Source organism: Oryctolagus cuniculus, chromosome X, assembly GCF_964237555.1.
Source record: "Oryctolagus cuniculus chromosome X, mOryCun1.1, whole genome shotgun sequence".
NCBI classification, from domain to species: domain Eukaryota; kingdom Metazoa; phylum Chordata; class Mammalia; order Lagomorpha; family Leporidae; genus Oryctolagus; species Oryctolagus cuniculus.
Window position 1 is genome coordinate 86,413,269 of NC_091453.1, and position 22,615 is coordinate 86,435,883.

A 22,615-nucleotide genomic window follows, 5' to 3' on the forward strand; every position below is an offset into this window, starting at 1 on the left:
CTGACTCACAATTCTGTGAGATAACACATGAGTATGGTATTAAGTTGTTAAGTTTGTGGTAATTTGTTATAGCAGCAATCAGCAATAGGAAACTAATAAGTTGCGTAGGGGTTCATGATAATCATACGTAAACTTTACAAGTGGCAGTTTCTGAGTGTTGATTTGCTGTGTTGAAAGTAAAACCACATCAGTGAACCTTTTGTACTCTATTACGTTAAAAATCCACTGGTCTATCTTGCTCTTTGAATGACTCTATTATCCATACATGATTTTGTAACATTGTGCATAAGTCATTTGGAAAGTATCCACCACTACACCTTGATATGCAGATCTTCCAATTGTGTGATTATGCAATATAAAAATCACATTCATGAATATCACTACTAATCTTATCAGAAAGGTTTTTAGAGGATTAGGGAAAGTGAAGGTCACAGAGGTAGACACAGGTTTTTAAAATTGTGCTTTAAGTTTTATCATTGACAATAAGTATTATCTGTTGCACTTGAGGTGGCAGAATCATTTTATTTTCAACAAAATGCTGGCCAAATACTCAAATCTGAATAACCATAGTTTGTCTATCAGTCCTTTCAAGTAAAAACAAAAGAAAATGTTCTAAGAAACATCAGCTAGTTTAGCCTGTAATTCAATTATACAAGTGCTTTTCTTCATGCAAACCTTTCTTCTTCAGGATGCAGAAGTACTTCATAGATCTTTCTTATTTTGTCCTGTATATTATTCAAAATACATATTCAAACAGCTGATAAAGAGTATAAAGTAATATTTTTTTTCTGTTTCATCAAGACATTCTTAAGTGAGATTGACCATGTTTTCGACCCAGACCACATTGGTGATGAAGAATAATACGAGGCGCTGGCACTTTTAGCCACCATTGCTTTTGCTTCTTCAGGTGCAAATGTCAACCCAGTGAAATTAGCAATTAATGTCTTGGTATTATCATGAAAAGAGCTAGGGGTCCCTGCAGGGTGTTCGGACAACACTTTGCTGGTCTAGACTGAGGCTGAGGAAGGTGGAGATAATTTTTTTTTTAATTGGGGAGGTTGCTTTCTAATTTTTTTTAAATATTTACTTGAAAAGCAGAACAATGACAGATAGAGGGAGAGAGAGAGAGAGAGACAGATTCCATCTACTGGCTCACTCCCCAAATGGCTGCAACAGCCAGGGCTGGGCCAGCCTGGAATTCTGTATGATTCTCCCACCTGGGTGGCAGGGGCCCAAGTAATTACGCCAACACTTATTGCCTTCCAGGGTGCACAATACCAGGAAGTTGGGCCAGAAGTGGGGTGAGGACTGGAATCCAGATACTCTGGTATGAAATATTGGCATCCCAAGTGGCATCTTAACAACTGCACCATATGCCTGCCCTGGAGATGAATCTTTTTTTAAAAGATTGATTTATTTGGCCGGTGCCGTGGCTCACATGGCTAATCCTCTGCCTGTGGCACCGGCACCCCAGGTTCTAGTCCCGGTTGGGGCGCTGGGTACTAGTTCCAGTTGCTCCTCTTCTAGTCCTGCTCTCTGCTGTGGCCCGGGAGGGCAGCAGAGGATGGCCCAAGTGCTTGGGTCCCTACACCCGCATGGGAGACCGGGAGGAAGCACCTGGCTCCTGGGTTCAGATCGGCGCAGTGTGCAGGCCGTAGCGGTCATTTGAGGGGTGAACCAACGGAAGGAAGACCTTTCTCTCTGTCTCTCTCTCTCTCACTGTCTATAACTCTACCTGTCTAATAAAAAGAAAGACTGATTTATTTATTTGAAAGTCAGAATTACAGAGAGAAAGGAGAGAGAGAGAGAGAGAGATCTTCCATCCACTGGTTCACTCCCCAAATGGCCACAACAGCTAGAGCTGGGTAAGGCTGAAACCAAGAGCCAAGAGCTTCATCTGAATCTCCCAAGCACTTGGACCATCTTGCACTGTTTCCCAGGCCATAGCAGGGAGCTGGATCGGAAGCGAAGCAGTTGGGACTCGAACCAGCACACATATGCTTAACCCAGTGCGCCACAGAGCCAGTCCCTGGAGATGAATCGTTAATCTCATCAATACAGGAGGCAACTGAGGATGAACAGGAGACAAGTGCTATGTTCCTTTCCCCCAGGACCTCTGCTGTGCCCCTGCTTACACCAGACCTGCCTTGGTTCCTGGGCTGCCCCAGCCAAGTCAACAGCTGCCCTCGAAATTTTCCCCCAGCCTAAGAAGTGGGATGCTCTGTCTTTTTTTTTTTTTTTTGCAGGTGATTTTATTTTATTTTCATTTTATGTATTTATTTTATTTGTAAGGGGTGGGGATTTCCCATCTACTGGTTCACTTGTCCAAATGCCCCTGATAGCTAGGGCTGGGCCAGACTGATGCCAGGAGCTAAGAACTCAATCCAGGTCTCCCATGCAGGTGGCACGGACACAAGTGCTGGACCCATCGCTGCTGCCTCCAGGATGACCATTTTCAGGAAACAGAGTCAGAGCAGAGCCAGCACACAAGCCCAGGCACTCCGATATGGGATGACAGCATTGCAACCTGGCTCTTAACTGCTGTACCAAATGCCCGGCCCCTCCTCACTCTCCACTCCCCCAACAAAGGCGGGCGGTTTTCATCACTCTGGGGCTCGTAGGCTGGGATGAGCAAAGGGAGGAAGGACATGGTGATTTGGAAGAGGAACTACTTTGCATGTAAATATTTTACTGGGAGAGTTCAAAGACATCTTCAGGATGTTTTTCAGACATAGCACACGACGAACAAGAAGGTTGAAATTCAAGTCTGTAAAGCTGAGGAAAAATAGGTTACAGGTGATCTCCTGACTTTCTTCATTTAAACAGAATTTTCCAGGCAGAGGAGAAGGTGCGTTTGGTGGTAAAACGGGTTTGGAAGAGGTTTGAAGGGCTGTAAGTACTGGATTATATTCCTTCTAGGCCCTGGACAACCCCCGAGGACACGTCTCTGTTCCTTCAAACCTGCTCTGCAAGAGGCACTGGGATGCTCTGTCTTACAAGCCAAAACTGCCAACAAAGAATCCCATTCTGGCCCTCACACCCATCATGGCTGTTTGCCATTCAACTCTGGAGCCCCATGGCGCTGCTAAACTAAATTTGTTGGCTTCCTCAGACCAAGTGCCCAGTGTCAAACATCATTCTGTTCACATGCAATGAGTGCCTGCTGTGTACTCAGACCTGTGCCAGGGGCTGATGGGAGGGTGTAGGCTAGACTGAGCAGCAGCTCCATGTTTAGAGAGGTTTGCTTCTCATCTGGAAAAGTGACTGAAGAGCAGGCTAGCATCCCTACTTGAGATAGGAGCTCAGATGAGAGGCCTCTGGTGAGAGGCAGCTTTTAGCATGGCCTGGAGACTCCTGGAAGTAAGAGGGGGTTCCAGGAAGACATGGAAGGGAGAAGTCAAATGCATGCTATGGGAAGAAAGAAGGCATTGCAGACTTCGGCAGGGGTGGAATGATTGTATGCAAGGACACTGTGGTGACAAGCCTGCTGCAAGGGACGAGAGGAAACTGGGTAGGGTCAAAGGTGAGGCTGAAGGCAGAGGGAACATGTGTGACTGCCTGACTTACTCTCGTCAGCCATTAGTTGCCAAGGCAGCTGTGTGAGCAGGATGGAAGCTATGTTTAAGGAAGCCAAACCCAGCCCAGGATGCAGAAAACACTGAACATGTGTGGGACCAAAACAGTGAACACACCAGGGACTGTTGCTGTGGTGTAGCAGGCAAAGCTGCTGCCTGCAGTGCCAGCATCCCATATGGGGGCCATTTCAAGTCTTGGCTGCTTCACTTCCTATCTGGCTCTCTGTTATGGCCTGGGAAAACAGTAGAGGGTGGCCCAAGTGCTTGGGCCCCTGCACCCACATAGGAGATCTGGAGGAAGCTCCTGGCTCCTGTCTTCAGATCTCTTCAGCTCCAGCCCTTGTGGCAATTTGGGGAGTGAACCAGTGGATGGAAGACTTCTCTCTCTCTCTCTCTCTCTCTCTCTGCCTCTCTGTGGGTCTGCCTTTCAAATGAATTAATGAATCTTTGGGGGGGGGGAAGGCATGTGTGTGTGGGGGGAGTGAGCTCTTCACCTCTATTAAAAATGAGCACCAGTTTACCTCCAGTATTTCATTTCATCCTCACTCGATGACAATGGTACTATTGTTTTCATCCGCAGGAAGCTGAGGTTCAGAGAGATTGATGAACTTACTCACGGTCACCTAAAGGGTAAACCACCAGCTAGAGGCCTTGTAACCTAGGCCTGCTTCCAAAACCTATGTCCTGAATAACCTCAGTACATACACATGGATTTCAAATTTTTGGCACCAAAGTAAACTTATCTTTTAATTCAACTTAAGTGAACTGTTTGAAGTACGTCTGTACACTCGGTGATGGAGAGGGCGAAAGGGAATCATTGCTATAATGATTACAGCCAACATATACTGAGTGCTAAATACACGGATGGCTTTAAGCAAAATCTATATGCTCTTTTACCCAGTCTTTGTTACAACCCTGTAAAGTAGAGACCATCGTTAGCCCACACACCCAAGCCTAACTGTAGAACCCAGTTTTTTTCCACTTGTAGGTCTACTGCAGAAATATGGGCTTTATATGATAAAGCTAATGGGGCGGCCAAGCCAATCTATAAGTTCTCTGATCCTGGAGAGAGCACTTAATTTCTCTGTGCCTCAGTGTCCTGATCATCCCCACCTAGGAGCAATACTGGTGCCTACCTCATAGGGATCTTGTGAGGAGTAATTGAAATAGGAAATAGGATAGTACCTGGCACCATAAGAATTCAATAAATATGAACCATTTTTATTGTTGTTGTTAGTTTGTCAGGATGCCCCTCCCAGGAAGGCATGTGCCACTGGTTACCAGGCTCTGTCACTTCCTGAGCCAGGATCACAGGATACCAAGGCTAAAAAAGACAAAAGACCACATTACTGAGAATTGCGCATGCTGCCATCCTCCCAAGAGCTCGGGCCAGGCTCAGAAAGGAGGCTGTCTTGGAGAAAGAGGGGCTGCAGAGGCCGGCCAGAGAAGCCAGGGCTGCAGCTGGACGGACTGGACAGCAGAGGGAAGGAACCGGCTGGGAGTGACCTTTCTGAGCCCCCTGCCTGCTGCCCATGGCCTCCCTCCGCTGGTTTGTTTTCCTAGGCCTCTGCAGTCCAAATGAAGAGCAAATGGGGAGCTGCGAGAGGCTCTGCCGAGGGAGCCCGCACCACATGGGCCACAGCCCACGCTCAAATGGTGGGCCAAGAGGCAGAGGGCGCAGGACGAGAGCTGGGCTGGCAACAAACTGTTCTCCAGAGGGGACTCCCTGTCCCGGGAACCCAAGGGGCTGGGTCCAGGACTGGGCACATTTGGAACATTTGGACTTGAGGACAGAGGCCTCAGGCACCATTTGCTATTTTGGCTTTGGGGCCGGGCTTGGGTGGGGAGGAGAAATGTCTCCTTTCCTCCTCTCTCTGAGCGGCCCCTGTCTCCACATGGCACCCTTACAGGCCATTGAGCCTTCCTCCCCAGGACCCCACAGTCTCTGCAGAACCTGCTACTGTGGCTTCCAACCTGGAATTCAAGGCCCTCTCCAACAGTTGCCTGTTGGCCTTGACTCTCACCCTTCCCTCAACGGCCGCCCCTTCTCTGGCCCCCATTTGCAGGACAAGGCAGGCCATAGTGCAATGGTTAAGAGCACAGAGATTGAGTTCCAGTCCCAGCCTTGTGACTTTTAGCTCTGTGACCTTGGACAAGTTCTTTAATCTCATTGACAAATGAAGCTTTTAATAGTATCTTTCTCACAGGGTTGTTTGTGAGACTTAAATCAATCCACACAAACTGCTTAGAACAATGCCTGGCACATAAATGTTTAACAAATGTTCTCTACTCTTATTATCCACCCCTGTGCCAGTTCTCGCTGCCAGGGTTACATTTCCCCCTTCTCCCTGTCTGCTGAAACCTGGAGGAAGGGGAGGAAGGGGAGGTTGAGCTGGACCACTCTGAGAGCAAAGGAACAGGACATGAACAGCACAGACCAAACGAATCACAGGACAACATCCGCCCTAACCCCCTTAGTATGATCAAATGTTTTGCCTGGGACCTATGGGAATACATTTTAAAGCATGATCCAGTACATGCATTTGCATATCTTTATACACAGACATAATTCATATGACTAAAAGTTTCACAGAATAATATGTATCCTTACTGCACATGATTCACTCTTACAGCTGCTGTTTATGTTGTTATAAATGCTGGTTTCCACCTACTAAATTGGTTGTAAGCACTGCCTTTGGTTGTAACTCAGTTTGAGAAATGACCGTGAGTCCCTGCTCTGTGATGGACTCTATTTGGGGTGATATTAAGACCTTCAGAGGCCCTAAATCCTCACGTATTACAAGTGAATGTCTTGTTACAGGATGGAAACAGAGTTGGGGGAGTCTCAGAGGCACCTGCCACACAAAGCACTTTGGAATCACTGGAAAGTTTTAAGCCAAGGAAGACCCTGGGGCACCTGTAGAATGGCTTGGAAAGACCAAGTCAAGGACAGAGGACCCTCTAGGGCAGCTGCTTCAGACATCCAGGTGAGAAAGGGCCATGGCTGAAGACAGAACCAGGGGCATGGTGAGTGCCGGAGTGGGGAGTAGCATGAACAAGGCCCAGCGGCTGAGGGGTTAGCTGCGCTGACTGGGTCAATATGATGCTGCCTGCTGAGGCAGGTAAGAGCAGGTTTGGGGAGAACGACAATTCTGATTTGGAATGAACTTGAGATAGCCTATAGTAAAATTTCAGGCTGGAAATACAACTTTCATTCGTTCACTAATGTGCTACCCACATAAGGAAACTACATTTTGTTTTTCCATTAAATTCACATCCACCATCACCCACTGTTTAGAAAAAGAAGCATCAAAATAGGAAAGGCATAGTGTCAGAAGGAAGGGACAGTTGGTTAGAACTGAGCACATTTAGATGATGGAAAAACTCGCCCGGTTTTGCTGTGCTCCATTGAAAACCTTACAGTACAAGCTGAACCTATGGACTGTAATTTGAGAAATCACCAATATGAAGAATGAGCAGAGCAAGAGAGAGTGGCAGAATAGATTGTAAAGGGATGGCTCCAGAGGTGGGAGAAGAATCAGGAGGGGAAGCCAGCGCTGTGGTGCAGCGGGTTAACGCCCTGGCCTGAAGCGCCGGCATCCCAAATGGGCATTGGTTCAAGACCTGGCTGCTCCACTTCTGATCCAGCTCTCTGCTGTGGCCTGGGAAAGCAGTGGAAGATGGCCCAAGTCCTTGGGCCCCTGCACCCACGTGGGAGACCCAGAAGAAACCCCTGGCTCCTGGCTTCAGATCAGCGCAGTTCCAGCCATTGTGGCAAATTGGGGAGTGAGCCAGCAGATGGAAGACCACTCTCTCTGTCTCTACTTCTCCTTCTCTCTGTATAACTCTGACTTTCAAATAAATAAATCTTAAAAAAAAATCAGGAGGGAGTGAACCTGGAAGCCAAAATGAGCACTTGGCCAACCGTGCCTTTTGCCACCCGGAGTTCAGAGAGGTCATCAGATTTGGCAATGATGAGGTCATTGGTGAGCTCTGGCAGTGTCTTTTCACCAGAGTGATGGGGCTGGGGCCGAAGTACAGTTGGTTGAGATGTGGATGGAAAGCTCAGAGGAGTGGATATATGGAGTAGAGACTAGTTTTTTTTTTTAAATAAAGATTTATTTATTTATTTGAAAGAGTTACACAGAGAGAGGAGAGGCAGAGAGAAGTCTTCCATCTGCTAGTTCACTCCCCAATTGGCCACAATGGCTGGTGCTACACTGATCCGAAGCCAGGAACCAGGAACCAGGAGCTTCTTCCGGGTCTCCCATGCAGGTACAGGTACCCAAGGATTTGAGCCATCTTCTACTGCTTTCCCAGGCCATAGCAGAGAACTGAATCAGAAGTGGAGCAGCCGGGACTCGAACTGGCGCCCATATGGGATGCCGGCACTGCAGGCCATGGCTTTACCTGCTACACCACAGCGTCAGCCCTAGTAAAGACTACTTTTAAGCGACTTGAAGGTGAAGGAAAGAAAAGAGAGAGGAAAGAAAGAAAGAGACAGAGGGGAAGAGAAAGCTTTTGGAAGGAGGGTGCTTGTTTGGGGGGGATTACAGATAATTTTATGATTATAAAATTATAATCCAGGCCGGCGCCGTGGCTCACTAAGCTAATCCTCCGCCTTGCGGCGCCGGCACACCAGGTTCTAGTCCCGGTCGGGGCGCTGGATTCTGTCCCGGTTGCCCCTCTTCCAGGCCAGCTCTCTGCTGTGGCCAGGGAGTGCAGTGGAGGATGGCCCAGGTGCTTGGGCCCTGCACCCCATGGGAGACCAGGAGAAGCACCTGGCTCCTGCGGCGGCCATTGGAGGGTGAACCAACGGCAAAAGGAAGACCTTTCTCTCTCTCTCTCTCACTGTCCACTCTGCCTGTCAAAAAAAAAAAATTATAATCCAAAGGGAAAGGGCTAGTATAGAGAGGTTGAGCGCTCCTGAAGAAGAGTCTAACTTCTGGAGGAAGGGCCTGGAGGAGGAAGGTGGATGACGCCAAGGCCCAGGCAGAGGGATTAGCCTTTAACGAAAGGGGCACCTTGTCCTCTGGGGAGGGAGGGACGGAGGGGAAGGAAGTTGGAGAGGCAGGCAGTTCTGGGGGGGGCAGGCAGGGCACTGAGGTAATTCACGCTTGAAGGCCTCTGTTTTCTCAGGGAAGTAAGAGGAGAGGTTGTTCTGAGCAGGGCGAGGGGCGGGGCAGGGCCATGGTAGGGAACTGAAGGGAGTTTGGAAAGCAGCCCAGGGAAATGTGGAGGCTGGAGCCGGAGACTTCACACAGCAACATTGTCAGGGAGGACTGAGGAGGACTGGGCCCAACCGGGGCTGACTGCATCTGCCTTCCTCTTGCACGTACCGGCTCCGGTGCTGGGTCCTCAGTGCTTTGCTCTGCCCAGGTCGTCCTCTTCCTAGGCAGAGGCCAGCACGATGTCCAGCCCAGAGGAGGCAGCCTGGCCTCTCAGAAAGCTCTGGCAAAGCAATCACTGAGCCAACCAAGAAGCACTGTGGGATTAGGGGAAACAGACAAGAGATCTCAGTTGCTCGGACAGGTGTTCTCCTTCTTGGCCAATGCACAGCTTTCCTGCTCTCCTGCTGACCTCCCTTGCTTCTGTGCTAAGTGTAGAGGGGAACACCCGGGCTCCTGCTTTGCCCAGCAACACGATTCTTACTGGCTGGGGAAAGGCCAACAAGGGATGGGGCCAGTGGCTTCAGCTCCATGCACTGAGTGAGACCGAGGCAATTCTTAGAGGGTAGCAAGATGGAGCAGTGGGGAGAACATGGAGCTACGGCGACAGGACCTGTGAACTATGAACAGTGGCTGAAAGAACACAAGTTCAAGGTGGGAGGGCGCAATGATGGTGGCACAACTGAGTCTGCTTGGGCTCAAAGGGCTGTCTGCAGAGGCTGGTGCTGTGGTGTAGTGTGCTAAACCTCTGCCTGCAGCACCAGCATCCCACATGGTCGCTGGTTCAAGTCTCGGCTGCTTCAATCCAGCTCCCTGCTAATAGCCTGAGATAGCAGTGGAAGATGGCCCAAGTCCTTGTGCCCCTGCCCCCACGTGAGTGATCTGGGAGAAGCTCCTGGCTCCTGGCTTCGGATCAGTGCAGCTCTGGCCATTGTGACCATCTGGGGAGTGAACCAGCAGATGGAAGACCTCTCTCTCTGTCTCTCTGTCTCTCTCTCTCTCAAACTCTGCCTCTCAAATAAATAAATCAATCTTTTTAAAAAGGGGCTATGTGCCTCTCTTTTCCCTTTCTCTGCATCCACATGTATTTTCAGAGGCCACATAGGGATAACAAATATCCTAGAGTGTGACAAGGGGTCTTTTGCTTCCCCTTGTGGCCCAATCCCCCCAGCTTGGCTCATTCAGCCCCACTTCTCATTTTAGCCAGTGATGCAGTACATAAGCAAGTCCCCATCTTCTGGTGGTAAATTCAGTAAGAATGCTCAGAGACAGATAGAAATTTGAGCTCCCCAGAGGTCCTCTCGCCCCTAAGATTTCCTTCTTTAGGATTCCAGGATCCAGGCTGCAGTTAGAAAATTCAGGGACAAAGAGCTCACCCCAGGCCAAGGCAGCACATTCCACTGGATTCATTTGATCTCTGTTTATTGAGGGCCTCTACAGTGCCAGGGCCTTGAGTTAGCTGGTGGCTGAGCTATTAGAAAATTTCCTTTGATTGAGCCAAAATGTGTCTTGCTGTAGCTTCTACCCATGGGCCTCTGCGTGCCTTTTGAAGTCACACAGACCACGTCTAATGTCACTGCAGTCTAATCCTCAGATACTTGGAAAAGGCTGTCATTTCCTGAGACTGTTCTCTCCCCCACCAATAAGCATTTCTTTGCTTCTTTTTCTTTCTTTATATGTCTTGACATTTTATTCCCAAAATAATATCAGTTCATTGTGCAACTTTTTAGAAACATCAGGAAAGCATACAGAAGAAAGTGACAATCTTCCCCTACTCACTCCCTGCCCTGACACCTGTATCACACTTCCTTCTACCCAGTCCTTCGTCCTCTGCCTACTGGATACTCTATGCTTTTTTTCTTGCCAAAATGTGATCATCCCCTAAGCAATGTTCTAGAGGCTTACCTTTTTCACTCTTTCAGCATATTAATTTCCCCCTTGTTCTTATCCTGTGCCAATTTCAACGTGAAATGGCGTAACTGTTGTTCAATTATCAATTTAAGTAGCTTTTCCAAGTGAGGCATTTACTTTGCTTTCCCAGTTTTTCTTTGCTGTAAAGAGTACAGTGAAGCTGGAATCTGCAGTGGGGTGGTGCTGGGGTCTGGGCGAACAGAGCAAAAGGGAGGCCTTGAATCACATCAGTCAGAGGAGTTTAGCATCTGATTGTTTTTTGCACTTTGTGTCTAGTTGTACTTCCTAGAATCTTCTGGGGAGTGCCTGCTTCATATTTGGTTGCAAGGATTTATCCTAATTCACGCGACTGGATTCCTATTATTGGACATTGAGGTTGTTTCTAATTTTTGACAATTACAAACCAGGCTGGGATGAACACCCAAGCAGCTAAATCTGTGCTGGTGCTGGGCACTGAGGTCAGGAGGAATATTTTCAAGACCTCTAAAGCATAAGGTGCTTGCCAGCAGTTGTAACTGGAAACTTGTTGGCAAGGGCCCAGAAAGTTGGGCAAGGCCAAGGCCAAGACCTGCACTCCAGTCTCTGGGCTTGCCTGAGGTCAATATCCATTACCCAGGCCCTGTCACAGAGTGTTCAGGCTGGTGGTGCCCTTCTGGGACCCCTGGATCAGCCCCCTCATCTCACACAGGAAGGAACAGAGGCCTGGGATGGTCCATCAGCATTTTAGCGCCAGGAAGGACGCTGCCTCTCCCCAAGCACCCCGGCTCTGGCAAATCCATTCGGGATCTGAGCTGGAATCCCATGTGAGTTCCCCAGTCTCCTTAGAGAGGTCAACCTTCTCTTCTCCCCGGGAACCTTTGCGAAGGCCTTGCCTCTCTCTAACCCCCTGCTTCTGACAGCTCTCGGTGATTTCGGTGCTGATGAGCCCCCCACCACCACCACCACTCCTTCCCCCTTGGGCTTTGCAGTAGCCTGGGGAATTCACACAAATGGTGTGCAATTTGTCCCTTCTGTGTTTTCCTTTCTGATTTGGAAGTAAAGCTAACTCTTCACCCCCCACCGGCACCTTGTTTATTCAACTGGGAGAGATTTCACACCCAGGAACCCAGCTCTCCCTCCTGGAGCCCCTTCCCTAAATAGTCGCCCCCCCCCCTTCCCACTCCCCCAACCCCTGCACTCACAGAATAATTTATGAGTGCAGGCCCGGGCTTATAAAAGGGTCTCGCAGGAGAGGCCAAAAGAGTACAGGGGGTTCTGAGAACTGGGACAGCCCACAGCCTGCTTGGCCTTGCTGCCCTAAGGATGGACCCCTCCGTTCCGGCTGCTGCCGCCCCTGTCCCAGCTCCAGCATTAGCCCGAGCCCCCCTGGCCTTCCCTGGCCCGTTAAGCCCCTCACTCCTTTCTTCCTCTGGACAAGTACACGAGAGTGAAAGGTAAGTGGGACTTGCCCTTTGGCAGGATTAGGAACCCAGGATTAGGGGGATTGCTGAGACGGTGGGGAGGGGGAGGATGAGGGATCGGAAGTGTCCCTGTTCTCTGTGAAAGGGAGAGGCAGGGGCCTCACAGTCTTTACTCCGTGGCCGCAGCAGCTATATTTCATCCGGGTCTTCACCTCGCTAATCCCTCTGGGTAGCAGGAGGGCAATGGGGGTAGCGGATGTTGCTGAAGCTGAAGGCCAAGGAGCCAAGCCTGCATGGTCCAGATTGTGGAGTGCATTGAGGGGCACAGGTGAGATTGCCAGAAAAAGCTGGGCTTAACACCACCTAGATTTCGGAGGGGAGATATGGGAAAGAGGGTCAAAGTCTAAAGAGGACATTGGGACACTCTTTCCTAACCACGCCACCGCCAGAGTCCCATTTGCTTTTGTCCTACCTCTGAAAGTCCAGCGAGGAAGCAGCAGATTCCTTTCCCCAGCCCTGGAAGATGCTAGGCCTTGAGCTCTATTTTGTGGAACAGCAGGTAGGAGGCAAGGGTGTTCCACCCACCTCTCATCCACTCCTCCAAAGGTTTAACCTTCAACAAACATTTGCTGAAACACCTACTGTGTACCAGGCATTGTGCTAGGCACTGGCGATTCAGATATGATCAAAGTGTCATTGAGCTTAGAGCCCAAATAGACAATCACAAAACAGCGTAATAAGAGCATTAATAACATTGTGGAAACAGAGAGGAGGGGCATCTGCTGGCCCCAGCTCAGGGGCTTTAGCAAAGGCCTCCTGGAGCAGATGGCACCTGTGCCAAGCTCTTTGGAAGCCTCTCTGGTTATCTCAGGGAGTCCTCATGGCAGTCCTTCTTCCGCTGCCTTATCTCTCCTCTTTGCCCTAGAGGAGATTGTCTTTGGAGACCTTGGCTGTCCTCCACAGATGAACCCGCAAGGCCGCCGCCAGTGGAGTTGGTGAGTTTGAACCTCTGGGACGTGCGTTCACAGGCATGTGCAGCTGCATGCATTCACACGGGCCAGGTCCCTTCCCAGAGAGCCCCTCACCTGGGTACCGCCCAAGCTGCGGGTCTGGCGAAGCAGCCTCACCGCTTTGTGAACGTTTTGATTCCCATGACAGCTCGGGCAGGAGAGCAGGCCTGAGGTGTCTGTGGCAAATGGAGGAGATAGAGGCCCAGAGTGGGGGAGGGATTGGAGCAGGCCCCCCCAGCCAGTGTGTGCGAGAGTCAGTGCTCAGAGCCGGTCTCCTGGCACCAGGCCCGGGTTCCCCCATCCTGTCTCCCTCAATCTTTGCTGCTTCAGTGGAACTCTGTCCCCTGGACAGCCTCCAAACAGGTGTTGGAACAGGGGCAGGAAAACAAACGATCCCCAGGACTCTGTTCACTTCTTTTTCAACCAGAACCAAGACAGACCCCATATTGTGGGAAGGGATGGGGGCAGCTGGACCCCAGAGATGTCTAAGGTCTCTTCTAGATCATCTTGCCTGTGGGTTTCCGGCCTCTGCTGCAGAGGAAGCAGTTATCTGGCCATCTACTTGGGGCCACATGCTAACTTTGCTTTGGACAGGCTGCTGATGGGGCAACAGCTGCTGAGGTCACCAAGGCTGACTCTGGGTTCCATCACCCGGTCAGGTAAGTGACCGACAACAAACTCAGAGCTTGACATAGATCTGTGAGCTCTTTAAATCTCCCACAAAAGTCCCACGAAGCAGGAGTGGGGGAGGTTCTGCTATGATCGTGCCCTCACAGATGACGAAATTGAACCCTAGAGACCTTCAGGGACTTGGCCAATTGTCAGTGGTCTCTGAGAATGAACCATGATGGGCAGGTTAGTGAAGGGACCCTGAGTAGAATAAGGTAGACCCTGGGGAATTCTTGGCTAGCAGCCTCCTGGGGTGGGGGAGTGGAATCAGTGCTATAGGCCCACCAGGGACTTACCTTCTTTTCTGGGGCCATTTTGGAACATTTCACAAGGTTCTGTTACACAGCTCCCCTTCTCTCTTCCCCTTGGACCCTACGATGGCAAGTAAGAGAAGGGGTTTAGGAGCTAGTTTCTTTCTTGGCTACACTGACCCCTCTATGTGCACCAACACTAAGCTAGGAACCACATGTCTTCTCTGTCCACAGGCTCTACTGGCCTAAATCTCGCTCCTTTGACTACCTGTACAGTGCTGGGGAGATATTACTGCAGCACTTCCCTGTCCAGGCAACCATCAACCTGTATGAGGACTCAGACAGTGAAGAGGAAGAGGAGGAGGAGGATGAAGACGACAAAGAAGAGAAAGAGGAGGCTGAGCAAAAGGGGCCAGAGGGGTGTGTGAGGGTACCAGGGTCTTCACCACACAGGGCCACAGCTTCCCCGCCCCTGACCTGTCCAAACTGACACACCTTGCCAGTCAGCGTCTGATTGGGGTTTCGTATGCCTGGCAAGCTTCCCTGTGCACCAGTGAGTCGCAAGTCTCCTGTCACAGCTTTCTGGCTCTTTCACCCAACGGGTCTGTGAGCCCAGATGCCTTTGGCATCTGCTTGTCTGGGCTGCTATTGTGTTGACAGTGGGAGGGCCCCAGGAGCTCTTGGGAGAGGAAGGCCGGCTTCCTGCCTCCCCAGGAAGAGCGGTAGGACAGGGTGTGCCCTCAGAGAGGGGAGCAGTCACTGCTCACGGCCCTTTTCACTCCCTAGCTCTCCTAGGTAGGCCGTGGAGTTCCATCTCCTTCTCAGAAAGCCTGATCTGGCTTCACCTGCAGGGATACAAATACCAGATCCAAGCGAGGTTGGGGTGCCTTTCTGATGGGTTTTTCCCAAAGGAAAGGGGATGTTTAGAGAGTCATTAGCTCTGAAAATCCCCTCCCCCAGTGTTGCCCACTATCCACTGAAGTGTACGTGTTGGCATGAGATGAATCAGGAGAAAAATAAACTGGATGATGTTTGCCTTTTTCTTGGAACTATGCTGATTTCTTAACTGAACTCTGCCCACATTGCAAAGCCCTGGGCAGAGGGTCAGAGACCAACTCAAGGCCAATTCATTGCTCTGCCTGAGGTCAGCTGACAGATTTTGCTCCATGGGGATGAAGGGCTGGAGACCCACCGTGCAGCTGAGACTTCTCCATAAACTTGTCCAATCAAGTTTGATTAAGCTTTAAGAACAACTTAGAAAGGAGTAAAAAGGACACCAAAAGGCAGCCCGAAATTTCGAAGCGGGCATAGGGGTTTGGCGGAAGGTAAGCGGTGCAGTCTCACTGGAGCCTTGGACGTGGCTGTGTGAGTGTGGAGAGAGGGGTTGGAGGCTACTAAGTGCTGGCGGTTTTCTCTCTTCAGTTTCCTTTGTATCTGCCACAGTTCAATCCCTCATGCCTACGCTTGCCCCAATTACTCTTCAACTATGTTCTTGCCTCCAACATGACCCTTGGCAATTTATTCTCGACTCTGGCTGCCACAGCAGACCATAGCCTGTCTTTGCCTCACCAAGAGTTGAAAAAAAAAGTATATATATAGATAGAGAGAGAGAGAGAGAGAATTCATGGCTTCTCTATGCAGAAAACACATGTGTATGCACACAGATGTGGTGCTGCACATTCACAAATCAAGAGCTGAAAATTCCATCACCTGTTCTCGAGTGTGGCGTGCCTTCTAACACCTCTGCGGCTTCCCGCCTCGGTCTGCAATGCCTCTCCATCCTTGCTTGCCTGTGAAACTCCCAGAGCCGTCCAGCAGGACCAGCTCAGACACCCCTCCTCCGGGAGGCCTCCTCTGAGCCTCAGGGCCAGGTTGAATGGCCTCATACAAACAGTAATTCCCATAGCACGGCATCTGCCTATCGTTCCTGTGCAATCAGATGGGGCTCTGTTTGCTATCCCCACATGACCGCATTACACGACTCGACGGTCCAAAGGAAATGCTGAAGGAAAAAGATCCTCAGGTCTTCCTCAAGCAGCTCTGACTGGAGGCACCATTGCTTTCCCCCACTTGCCGGCTTCCCTGTATCTGTGCTTAGCTACAAAGGGGGTCAGGGCGACATCAACTTATTCAGCTCCCCCCTCCACACACACCTTCAACTTGAGACGGGCTTCTCCAGTCCTGAATCCTAGCTGGGACTTCCTTCAGTCAAAGGCAGCCTGAACAAGCCACCAAACTCATGCACTGGTGCCATCTATTGGTCAGAATCCAACCCTATTCCTTAATTAAGACTGCCAGACACTTGATCTTTGAGCACTTTCATTCCTCTAGTCCCAATTCTGCTTGTAAGGAAAGTGGAACCCACCGTGTGCCAGCTGTGTGACCTTGCGTGAGTTACTGATCCACTCTGAGCCTCAGGCTCCTCATATGTAAAATGGGGTTAGCAAGGAGACTTCCAAAGGGTTATGGCGAGGTTTCCATGAGATGGTAGACAAAGTACTCAGCACAGTCCCGGGCAGAGTCGAAGCGCTGACTACGTGGTAGTAGAAGGCATAGCAATAGTAGCTGTAGCTGCTGCTAATAGTGAGTTTGTCAAAGACATGAGCTTATGGGCTAGAATCAGCCAATGACTGTTTGACCCAAGTAAACCTCCACCTGATCTCCCTGGCACCATTTGATGGTTTCATTGTCAGAACAGCCCTGCAGTGTTTGTCTCATTAAAAACAAACAATAAACAACATTTGGGAAAAAAAAACAAATAAACAAAGACCACCTGGGGCTTCCCAAACCAGTCTTTACTTTCCAAGAGTGGCCCACAGGGTGCAGGTTCCTCTTTCCTAGGGCAAAGGTTTTAAAAGATTTGTGTTCTAAACAGGAAAATACTTCTTTTGGATCAAATGCAGATGCCCCATGTACAAATCCAACAAAAATGGAGCCGCCCTCATGGCAGTCACAGTTGGGGGCCAGGGCTTGCAGAATTCCCACCCTGCGGTCCTATCTCTTGTAAACCAACTCCCTCCTCGCCTCCCCACTTGTGTGAGGCACCTTCGGGGATCCTCAGGTTGCAGGGAAGACAATTTGGAAACCACTTACCAAGGGTTAAACTAAGGTTGATTTGAAGTGGAAGGGGGATTAATTAGTATTTGAACATGTCCAGTGTTCCGTTTAAAAATCCTTGTTTTGGGGCCCTTAAGCTTCCGACATTTCATAGCTCAAAAATTACTGGATTCTTTATACCATAGGTTATAGGGATTTGAGATCCTTGGAATCCCAATATCCTTGGTTTTAAGGTATTATATAGCATAGAATTACAAATCCCTAAATCCCCAGGGGTTTAAAGACCCTAAAACCCTGGAGCAGGAATTCTTAACTTAGAATGAGCTCTTCACACTTCCCCACTGCCTCCTCCTGACTGCACATGTGCTGTTGTGTACTGGGCACACATTGCCTCCCCTGTCCTGAAATGGCTCCCGATCCTCCTCCTCCTCCTGCATGGTTGCTAAGAGATTGGAATTCACAGCTCTGAGTAACTGGAGCCCAGTGCAAGCTACTTTGTTAGGGGTTAATCCAGTCCTTACAGCAACTTCATCTGCCCTGCACAGACTGAGGAGAAGAATCTGTGCAAAACAGAGTTCTTCTTCTGGCTCCAGCCAGCATGGCCCGCTCTAGTGCCCCAACACTTCCCCATCCCAGCACCGTCGGTCCCTTCTCCCCGCCCTCTCCCACAGCAACTGAGAGAAGGCACATCCACTGGGGGTAAGGCTACACTTGAGCAGTGCCTTGAGGGATGAGCATGGGTAGAGCTGGAGGAAGGAAACTTTCCAGAAAGAGGCACCAGTGTGAATTCCTTCATTAAACAAACATGTATTGGGGCCGGCGCTGTGGCACAGCAGGTTAACGCTCTGGCTTGCAGTGCCGGCATCCCATATGGGCACCGGTTCAAGACCCGGCTACTCCACTTCCTATCCAGCTCTCTGCTATGGCCTGGGAAAGCAATAGAAGATGGCCCAAGTCCTTGGGCCCCTGCATCCGCCTGGGAGACCTGGAAGAAGCTACTGGCTCCTGGCTTGGGATCGGCACAGTTCTGACTGTTGTGGCCAATTGGGAAGTGAACCAGTGGGTGGAAGACCTCTCTCTCTGTCTCTACCTCTCTCTCTCTCTCTCTCTCTGCCTCTCCTCTCTAACTCTGACTTTCAAATAAATAAATAAATCTTAAAAAAAAAAACGTATTGAGAAGCTTCTAGTGGGCCGGATGTTTCTATTGTATTGACTAAGAGCATGAGCTTTGGAAGCACATGTACCCGGGTTCAAATTCCATAACCACCATGTGCTGGCTGTATTCATGGGCCCACTCCTCTCCAGTGTCAAGGTCAGCTCCATTGAGAGCAGGTCTCACTACGACCTCTGTCCTTGCTTGTTATATCCCACTTCCTTTCCACTCGGCATGTGTTCAGTGAAGTAGCTGACTCTTCTCCTCTGCCTGTGGGCACGTGGAAGGCCCTGCCCTAGCCCACCCGTCCCTGCAGTAGGCATTACCAACCCCCAGCTGCAACTGTACCTGTTCAGTCTCCTAGGGGTTATATTTCTTGTCTCTTTTCCTCCCTAGTCCCTTGCTATAAAATAATGGCCAATCCTTCTCCCAAGCAGCTTTTTAGGTGGCCTGAATTCACTGTTTTGACCTGTTGGCAACATGGTGTTGGTTACTGTAGCTTTTGGGTTAACCTCAGCTGGCAAGGCCTGTAGCAGCCTTGTGCAAGTGCACAAATCTTAACCACAGAAACTGGGAAAACAGTGAATGCTCTGTAAGTGACAGCTAAAACACTCACTTAAAAATGTATTAGTATAAAGAGAACAGCTTTCATGTATTTCATAGGTATAATTCTTTGTGTTGTTGTTCATAAGTACAATACTGAAGATTTTAACAAGACACTTACTACTCATGTAACACAGTGTCTCCTGTAATACAGTAATCACAATGGTTCTAGAGATAGACACACTTCTTATCCTCATTTATGAATGAGACCATTAAGAGTTAGCAGCTTTTTGAGCCTGAATTTGTGTGTTTCCATAGCGGTTGCCATGACCTTGCCAGCTAGCGATAAAACCAAAACACAGTAAGCAACAGCAGGCTCCTGACAGGTCAGAACTGTGAAATCAGCCACCCTTTTACAGCGGGAGATGAGGAAAGAAAGGAGACAAACTGCCCGGAGATAAGCATGTGGCACAGTGGGGAAGGAAGGCGAGGTGGTGATGGCATCTATTCGGGTGGAAGAGGTGGCTTGCCCTGTCCAGGGGGACAATAGGCAACAGGGAGGCTAGAAGGATCAGAGGGAGCATAGCCGGTTAGACTTGAATTCCTACTCTGGATGCATGGCTAAAGCACCTTTCATGGATGAATTTTGATACAGCAGCTCTGCGGGAGAGGTACAGTTAGGGAAACTGAGGCTTAGTTTGAAAAAGTATGCCCCCCACCCCCAGAACACACACTAAGTGCCAGGGGTTTGCATGCGACTTCATTCACTCCTTACAACAACCCTAAAAGGTAAGAACTATTATCATTCTTGTTTTGCAGGGTGAAGAAACGGAAGCTCGGCGAGGTTAGAAGAACGGGCTCCAGGTCACACAATTTACAAAGGGCCGCTCTAAGATGTGAGAGATGACAGCCGAGTGGCAGCCCCAGGATGCAGGTCTGTGTGACTCCAGAGCCCTGTGTCTGCAGGAGGTGGACTCAGTGGGGCTCTGAGAGGGATTAAAGCTACAGGAGGGGAGGGCGGGCGAGGGGGAAAGAGTTTAGGCTGTGGCTGCAGGGAAATGAGTCAGAGGATGGGAAGAGCTCCAAGCCAGGAGCCAGGACATGCTGAGGAAAGGCGTCACCACGGCGGGGGGGGGGGGGGGGGGGGGGCTTCGGGGGTCTCTCGCAGGTCAGTGGCAGCCTCTCCCACAGCCTAGCAGTGAGCACAGGGCCCAGTGAGGCGATTCTGTGTCCGCCCGCTCCGTGCGGTGTTGCCTGTGGGCAGAGTGGGCCACAGCTGAGCGAACCCTATCAGGTGACAGGGATTGGTCCTCCTGTTTACACAGGAAAGCAGGGCTCCGAGAAGTGAAGCGAGCCGACAGCTCTCACACAACCCGAAAGTGGGGAAGTAAGGGGAGAATCGGGACTTGTGGAGCCTCCCCCTGTCATCTTCGTTTCTCCCAGAGAAGCCTCGGGAGTTCCAGGGGGCAGGCAGCTCTCCCTGGCCTCCTGCACCTATCGGGAAAGAAATGAGTCAACTGTCACATCCAGGCATTTCTGTAGCAGGCATTTCCATGCCACGGATGGGAACACCTGAGGCTTGGCACCAAATATGAACTTGAAAAAGTTAAGAGTCCAAGAATCCGGGCCTGGGTTCTTCAAGTCTTTCACCTTACCAAGAGCCAGCTCCAAGTTCCCAGTAAGTCACCTGCCCATTAACAGCAAGAGACGCAGCACCCTCTAGTGGCTGACCTCTAAACCTACAGCACCAGGCACAGGATCAAGAGGCCCACTCAGCCACAGGAATCTGTGGCCTGTGGCCGGCAATCTTTGCTGCCTGCAGTTTGTAGAGACAACCTCAGAGGGCAGACTTAACGTGAGCTCAGACACTAGCTCCGCTTCTCGCTAGCTCAGTGCGCATGAGGAAATTAGTCTCTTAAGCCTTAGTTTCTTCATCTATAAAATAGAAATGATAATAACACCAGTCTCACAGGGTTATTGTAAGAATTAAATGAGATATAGATATGCAAGCAAGGGGCTTAGCAGAGTGAGTACTTGGGACATTATAGACATTATAGACTTGAGCTATATTTATACATACTTACATTTCTATATATGCACAATATTATGTGTGTATGTATTCTGATTTTGGCAACTGCTATCATATTAGTAGTCACATCCTTGACTCTCCTTACATTTCTGACCTAGCTCTATGAGGTTCTTGGCACCCCTCATCTGCTTGCTTTACACAGGTGCTAGTCTGTACATTTTAGAGCAACTTGACACCATGATCGCCTTTGAAACTCTTTCAACATTTCCAAAGAGATATCCCCGTTTCACAATGAGGAAATTGATGATGATGATAAGAGAAATGACTTGGGGAAGGTTGTATAACAGATCAGTGCAGGGGGTCAGGACAGACCCCAGAATCTGGGTGTGGCCTCCATATGTTTTCCACCATCCCTTGCAATCTTTCAGAGCCCTGAACTCTGGCTAAGTACGAAGCAACTGTAACCTAGGACACAGCTTCTTCCGCAGGTCCCATCACTGCACTCAGACAAGCCCGTGTTCTGCCTCTATTGAAGCCATCGTGGTATCCCCAGTAAAACTGGCGAATGATGCTTTTTCACCTAAAAGGAATGGCAGTGCGTTACCAGGACTGGTGACCCAAGACCACAACTTCTCGGAAGCACGGCAAGACTACAGTGGAATGTTAGCTAACAGGTTTGCACAGAGATGAGCAGCCTCCCTTCAGCCCGTCTGTGTGCACTGCTTGAGGAATCAGCCGCTGTCTTGGACTCACAGCCAGCTTGCTCTAGACACTCATCTCATAGTGGACAGAACCGGAGGTGTGTCACAAGGGCAACCTCGTCAGTACGGAGATCGGGAGGCGTTGATGTGTGTCACCCGCATGGGACTTCACGGCAGCCTCTGTTTTCAGGCACTGAAGGAAGCAGTATGATAATAACATGAAGAACTTGACATGACTCTGGGAGGCACAGGATGCAGGCTCAACCGTCTCCTCTCATTCGAACACACTGGCAACAACATGGCCACTGCTGAGATAACAAATCATTGAGCCCACAGACCTCCTACGTAGCCTGCTCCCCACCCCGCCCCCGGCCCTGGCTTCTGCTCAGAGGGGAATCTTGTTACTTCCTCCCCGGAGCATTGGATCTTCTGAATGGCACGGAATTTTCTATTTTTCTGTTGTCACTTGTTCTTCACTCTCTCGTCACCATGGCAACCCAAGAGGGCGAGCCAGCATTGAATTCAACCCTGCCCAATAGGCACACGCGGAATAGCAAGTGTACTCCTTCGCTCATCCTCCTGTTAGGGAAATGGGACATTTTTGTTGCTCCCTCCATGCTTCAGCTTTGGTCCGTGGTGGAGAGCAAATCCTTTCATGTGCAGTTCCAGCCACTTGGTTATGGCCCTTTCTTCATCACCCTGCATGGGAGTTACTAATCTGAATGCTCTCGCCAGTGAGCAGGGCCATCGCAGTGAAAAATGATACACATCTGTGACTGTGTAATCCGTTCCACTTGCTGCTAAAAGATTAAGTCAGACAAAATGTTAGCTTCCCAGATTTGGAGGGGAAGGGGGGAGCTTAAGCTGCATTTCTAGTCCAGTTTGTAAAAATCAGAGACTCCTGCAACAGAAAGATAGAGGGGCGGATGGATTTATCAAGCCTATGCTTAATTCTCAAATCGAGCTTATATTACTACATACTGTGCTTATTCCTCTTCTATTGCTCCATGTGCACATCATTTCCTTGGCGGGAGGCCTTGATGAGCAGGTAAGTGGAAAGATTCAGGCACAGAAATTCCACCTTGAACCCACAACACCTGGAGAGGTTTGCCCAGCGTCAGAGTGTTGTCCCAACTTATATCTACACT

General features: G+C 49.8%; 1 protein-coding gene and 2 long non-coding RNA genes across 4 annotated transcripts in view; 2 read left to right on the plus strand and 1 right to left on the minus strand.

The window, feature by feature from the left end:
- CLDN2 (claudin 2) overlaps window positions 1-14,589 on the minus strand; it is a 40,894-nt gene extending 26,305 nt beyond the window's left edge. Inside the window, exons 1-3 of one of the 2 annotated variants that reach the window (XR_007912067.2) lie at window positions 14,480-14,589; window positions 14,030-14,105; window positions 4,776-4,899 (exon numbers count right to left, since the gene is read on the minus strand). This is a non-coding gene — a long non-coding RNA (claudin 2). Of the gene's footprint in view, window positions 1-4,775; window positions 4,900-14,029; window positions 14,106-14,479 lie in introns of those variants that run through there. The other variant, XR_007912063.2, reaches the window with a different exon arrangement.
- Window positions 11,226-15,033, plus strand: RIPPLY1 (ripply transcriptional repressor 1). Its single transcript, XM_070067480.1, has 5 exons — window positions 11,226-11,457; window positions 11,956-12,087; window positions 12,980-13,049; window positions 13,659-13,723; window positions 14,219-15,033. Coding segments are annotated over exons 1-5 (525 nt in total). The 5' UTR covers window positions 11,226-11,455; the 3' UTR covers window positions 14,475-15,033.
- Window positions 15,034-15,111: 78 nt separating this feature from the next.
- Window positions 15,112-21,920, plus strand: LOC138847743 (uncharacterized). Its single transcript, XR_011385696.1, has 3 exons — window positions 15,112-15,309; window positions 19,557-19,671; window positions 21,255-21,920. It is a non-coding gene; the product is annotated as an uncharacterized lncRNA (long non-coding RNA).
- The last annotated feature ends 695 nt before the right edge of the window (window positions 21,921-22,615 follow it).

Excerpts from the sequence above, each read along its gene's own strand:
- RIPPLY1 (XM_070067480.1), top strand. Across the intron at positions 12,088-12,979 it reads CAAGTACACGAGAGTGAAAG|AGGAGATTGTCTTTGGAGAC; the intron begins GTAAGTGGGACT and ends TCTTTGCCCTAG. Across the intron at positions 13,050-13,658 it reads GGCCGCCGCCAGTGGAGTTG|GCTGCTGATGGGGCAACAGC; the intron begins GTGAGTTTGAAC and ends TGCTTTGGACAG.